At 40.9% G+C, this 6000-nt stretch overlaps 1 protein-coding gene across 1 annotated transcript in view; it reads right to left on the bottom strand.

The window, feature by feature from the left end:
* Positions 1 to 301: 301 nt before the first annotated feature.
* The window catches only part of LOC104079599 (voltage-dependent L-type calcium channel subunit alpha-1C-like), a gene marked incomplete at both ends in the record, with an annotated part of 28010 nt that continues 22311 nt past the window's right edge, over positions 302 to 6000 (bottom strand). Inside the window, one exon of the mRNA XM_009581685.1 lies at positions 302 to 463. Coding sequence (XP_009579980.1) covers positions 302 to 463 — 162 coding nt within the window. The remainder of the gene's footprint in view (positions 464 to 6000) is intronic.

Here is a 6000-nt window from a genome sequence, read left to right as displayed (position 1 = left end):
AACCTTAATGACTCTATGATTCTATGATTGACAGTTTTGCTTGTAGCTTTTACAGACAGGCCAACAACTGAGTGCCCAAGATGAGCAAACTAAATTCTCACCGTTAGAGACAGTCTTTCTATGTCAAAGGTGATACATATCCAAGAAGCAGAACAAAGGAATTACCACCGTGGAACCCCAAACAGGTACACAGCAGGGAGCAACAGCCACCTGTCTCCGGTGCCAGCACAAATCCTCCATTATGTAAGTGGAAAGCTTCCCTCAGAAAATCTTTGTATATATGATATAATGTTCCCCTTACCGATAAGTCCCCCTTGCACATGGTAGCAGGTCTTATGCATCTTCCCCATGAATAACTCCAGTCCAATGATGGCATAGATAATAATGACAAACAGCACCAGCAGGGCAATATGCAACAAAGGGACCATGGCCTTGATAATTGAATTTAAAACCACCTGGAGACCTGCAGAGAGAACAGAAGGATGCACTTATCAGCAAGGGAACAAAATTTAGAGAGGCTATAAATTGCACAATAATATGTAATTTTTATTTCATTCCCCCTCACCTGAACTCATTATCTTGATGATGAAAAGACATACATTTACAGATCACCACCCTAGAGAAGATCCCCAACATTTCACAAATTTACCATCGCAGCCTGGATCACAGACTAAAGTAAAATGGGTATTACTTCACCTGTCACTGAAATACCACCACCCTGGGGAGGGAATACACTAGCTATTTTGCCTGTTCTTGAAAACCAGACCTAAGATGATCCCCAGACAGTATTGAGGAGAGTTAAAGTACAGAAAAAACAGACAATAACCAGACCTGAGGCAGGACAAGAAGAACAGTGAGACACACAAGAGAGCAAATGCTGGGGTACCACAGAGCTGCACCCCAGAGCATACGGAGAGATGTCAGACTGAAGTCATGTCCCTACTCTGATTCTGGGTTCTTCCAGGGGTCAAGCCAGTGTCAGGCAGAGCCTGAGCTGCTGAAGGACCACCAAACCCATACTGACTGAGAGCTTCCACCCTCTTAGGATCTCCCTGCACTTCAGATCCACCTCACCTTACTTCAGTCTGAACAGAGGAAGAGTCAGAACCAGCAGTGCTGTTTTTGCCCCAAGATTTAGGGATCACTCTATAACAGAGGTTGTCCAGGTCCCCAGAAAGGAGTATGAACAAAATATTATTACACAGCTGTTGTTAAGGTGTGAGACTGGTATAAGTCCTAATCATAAGTGAGCCACACATTTCCAGAATGGCCCAGGGAAGCTGACTTGTAGCCAAGTTTGCTAAAGCGCTAAGCAGCTGTACCTTCAGATGCAATTAACTCAAGCTGCAGATTCATGGGCCTCTCTCTGTCTCCTTCTCCTCATTTGTAAAACCAGAATAACAAAGCCAGCCTCATGAGCCTTTAGTAAGGATTTGCATTTACAAAGGTCTTAAAGTTATTATCACTGGTGGCAGTGATGGCAACCACTGTCACTGGCAAGTTATTAATGTTGGAAGTATTGAGAGACTTCTAGAACTCTATAGTCTACAAATAGCCAGATCAGAACAATTACGAGCTCATGATTTTGCAATGACTGAGAGCCAGAAGCCATTAATGTCTCCTGCAAATGCTGTCATCTCCTCAAAGAAGTTGATATTAGCTGTGATTTCTGAAAAATGCGATTCATGAGTTGTAAATGTGTTATACATCTGCCAAGAGAGTTTGTGATAACTATTAATGTTTAAAATCTATCATCTAAGATCTTAGATTTCATTTTTATGACTTTTTTTTTTTTTCCTAATTTAAATACTTTCTAATAAGGATGATGCATCTCTTGACAAGCACTTTCACTTGTAGGCAATCCACTTGTCAATTCACAGCTAAGGCTGAGACTTTGCATTTGCTCCCCAGCCACGTTGGAACACAGCAGAAGCGATCAAAGATGGCATCAGCTGCCAGGCCAGCAAGATCATGCACTGCCTGCTAGTAATGCAAAGTTGTCTACTAGCATCCTCTAGTCAGAACATTTTTTTAGGTGTCTGCAGTCAGTTCAGTTAACTGTTAATAGTTCATGCTACTATCCAAGGGAGTGATATTCAGCATGAAACATTCTGGCTTTCACAAAGAGATCCTTACATGAAGTACAATACTGACAGGATCAAAACTCATCTACACAAGAGTGGGATGTTCTGCTCGCTCAGTTACCTCAGGTACTTACTCTGGATAAGCAATATCTCTGGCAAAAAAATATTACCATGATTACATGAGGCATTCAACCTTTTCTCCTAGATGCTCACCTCATTCAGTCTACTAATTCTAAATATATACAAAAATGAATTGCAGTCCATATCAGCATCACTCCAATACCTTACAGCAGTCGAGAACGTAACATTCACCAGAAAATTAAAACATTGTCCCACCTTCTCCCAAACAATGTACAACAATACAGGAAAGTTAAAAGACTACAGATGGCTATGAACCTGAAAAAACCCCTACAAACTTCTCAGATTGAAATATTAGTAGCTTCAAATAAATCTACACAAAAGCAAATAAAGGCCTCCATCATTTTTAGTGATTTTAGGAGCCTTGTTAATCCAAAATGTAGCCAAGATTACAAGGTCAAGAGTTCTAATACCAGGTCTTATATAATTTACCCTTAATTATTATTATTAATTGATTTAATATGCATCATAGGATATAACCAGTGCTCTTGAGAGGGTAGTGAGGACAGACACAATGATGAACAAAACCCTCTCATTTTAAATGTAGCTTCATTATTACCCACACCATGAAAGTGCTTCAGTGCACTACAGATGTCCAGAGAAGATAATATCTGCACAAACCAATGCCCTTTGCATTAACAAAGCAGTGCTTGTGAAATAAAAGGCTTGCACCATAAACACGAGATGACAAGGTGTTCAGACAGTCACGGGGAACATGTACCACCAGAAGATTTACAGGACCTTCAGCTAGCTTAATTAGAGAAAAGCTTCTCGAGGATATTAAACCAACTTTGAAGAAGAGATGAGCTACTGAATACTGTTAGCATGAATTGATGTGTGTGCTGTGCAGGACCCCATTAGGGCAGTCTGTTTTTAAATCCAGATGATTCCACTAATTAGCAAGCTTACATACATTACCACTGAAGTATTCACAGAGTTTCTAAAAGTTTTAAACCGCTAACTATGCAGCAACTTTAGAAATGTCCTCTTAGAAGAGGTAATGAATGCTTCTTGTAGAACAGCAAGGGATATATGCACATCACCATGCTCCCTGCATTGCTGTCAAGTTTATTGCTGCAAAATAGCTACTGCCAGTAAGTTACTTTATTATTCTCAGTTCAGACAGCCACTTGCAACATGAATAGTTGTTGCAAGGAATTGCATGAGGAACCAGGCCTGCACAATCAGAAAAGTCAGTGTAGTAGCAAGAGGGGAGAACAGGGAGAGCAGATAAAGAAGGATTAAAGGACTAGGGGAGAGCTGTGGGTAGGTAGAACAAACAGAGACACTTTTTTAATAAAAAACCCACATGCTTCAAAACACACCAAATCTGTGTTCTGAAATCTGAGAGGTACAGATCAGTGTCTGTGGATGATCAGATGCATTTCTGATCAGGATAAATCAAGGCGAATCATCCCCTTACATGCAGACACAAAGCTTTTTCTAACCAATGGTGAAAACTTCTACACACTTTTACAAGCTCTTTCGCTGTCCAGAGGAAGAAAAGGCAGTTGAAGTTATAAAAAAATGACTTCTCTGTCCCAACTCATGCATGCTCTTAATCTTTGCACACTGCAACACATAGATATCACCCAACATGGGTGCTCACAATACACGGGCAATACAGTCCCACTTGCCTGATGCTCTCTCTAATACACAGTTGCACGTCTTTGGCATTTTCTCCCTTGTGGAGGTAAGGTTTGCACTCCTAGCAACGAGCTGTGCAGCTTATGTTCATGATTAAATCAGAATGCCTGATGACCTGATCAGACCGAAAAGCTGGCTTCTGGATTTCAAGTAGGTGATGCCAATAACTGCCTCCCACAGCAGAGTGAAATGCTATGTTTTTACACTGCTTTAGAGAGGCTGGCAATGCCATCGTTGGCCAAACATAAATGCAGAGTCCTGAACATATGTCCTGGCAAGTAAATATAAGAATAAATGGTTTTCAGATATTTGGCATTCTAAATGTACTTATTCATTCGTGGAAGCTCTCTCCATGTGCTAGACAGTCTACAGACATCTGTGAAGGCACAGCATCTGCCTTGAGGAGCTCACTCCAGCCTGGACAAAGAGAGAACTGCACAGAGGTTAGGGAAAGTGCCACAAAAGGAATTCTCTGCAGTTTTTCAGCCTGCACTTTTCTTCTGTTAATAATTGAAGATCTTAAACAGCTCTTAGTATTTATTTTAAAAGCACTTCAATTTACCTTTAAAAAAAAACCCTCTTGGCTGCATTCTGTTGGCTGACATTGACTCCATAAATGTTTCAGTAACCAAAACATGTTAATGCCATTCCCTGGGCTCACAGAATTTAGCATTTATTTACACTGATAAAACATTTTAAATATTTATTACATGTGAACAACATTGCTTTTTATACCAGGTCAAGACCTTTTCAGCCTCTAGAGGACTGCGTCAAGCCAAAAGTTAAGGGCACAACTGGGGAGTAGAGAGAATGGGGAAGAGAGAAGGAAAAGAGCTTATACCAAGCAACATTGATCTTTCTCAAAGCTATGGGAAATAGACTGTTAGGGATGCTGCAGGTGTTTTAGAACTATTATATGATGCTGTATTTTTCTCTCAGGAAGACAATCATGAGAGGGGCTGGTTGCTGTCTCATCAATTCAGGCAGTTATTGAAGAACGTGCTTATCTCGAAGCATGTAAGTGTCTGCACCTAAAGCAATGAATGGGATTACCTACATACCCCATTGTGTACTTACAAGCTTCTTTGGATTTCGACCAATGCTCAGCAAGATGGCACAAAAAAACCAATGCACCGGACCCAGCTGCTAAAATGCACTTGGCATTGTTGCGCTGTGGAACATATCCAAGGAAACTAATGGTAGGTTGGTCTCAGAGAAAACATTTGGGCCTTTCCAAGCACAGCTCTATCTCACATTTTCATGTGTCTTCAATTTTGGATCAAACTTGGTTTGCTGGACAGGGTGGTTTCCTGTTCTAACCATATTAGTAGTCCAGATCTTCAGAGAAAGCGTATCCCGAGTCTACTCCTTCATTGGTTTTGCAGGGCTATATTTTGCCTACACCATGGCACTGCCCAAACCAGGAGTATAAGCAGGCATCGTCTCATACAAATGACCTTCCGTGAACGAGCAGGAATAAAAGGGAAAGGAGAGGACTTTCAACTCCATCCATACCTCCCCCGCCTCCTGATACATATACACACACACAGATTTTCGAACTTAAGCCAGGGCCAAGGGTGTGGGAGGGAATTATTTTTCTGCTAATATAGTTCAGAAGAAAACTACTACTTTCTGCAAGCAAGGAGGAAGCAGGGGAGGACTTGTGACTCAGCACAGTGCCTGACTCAGATCACTTCTGGGAACCACTTTTAAGTGGTAGAGTTTATGCACCATCCCTCGCCACGAGCTTGGCCTACCCACAAATCACAGTTATTTCTGATGATACACTAAGAGCCTGCCACTACAGTTATCTCTATTTCCAAAGCACAAGCAATATAACCAGTAATATTCCCCAAAGTGGATGTTTATCATTTGATAAACATAGGCATTGGCTAAGAAAATTGAAAAACATTAAATATTCATAAATATGAAATGTTTTATACCAATTTTAAAGGAAGCCTGGAAAATGACAGACATTTTCATCACAAAACGGTCCACAGTCATGGCAAGATATCTTAGATAAGTACATCTGCAATGATTTGTGAGGGAAAACGTTGAGGACTTTCTTCACCAGTGTTGCAAAGGGAACTCATATGGCACAGTTCAGTTAAGGATAGCTGTACAGTAACAA

Source organism: Fulmarus glacialis, unplaced genomic scaffold (assembly GCF_000690835.1).
Source record: "Fulmarus glacialis isolate BGI_N327 unplaced genomic scaffold, ASM69083v1 scaffold30297, whole genome shotgun sequence".
Lineage (NCBI taxonomy): Eukaryota > Metazoa > Chordata > Aves > Procellariiformes > Procellariidae > Fulmarus > Fulmarus glacialis.
This window is presented reverse-complemented; position numbering and strand designations above follow the sequence as displayed.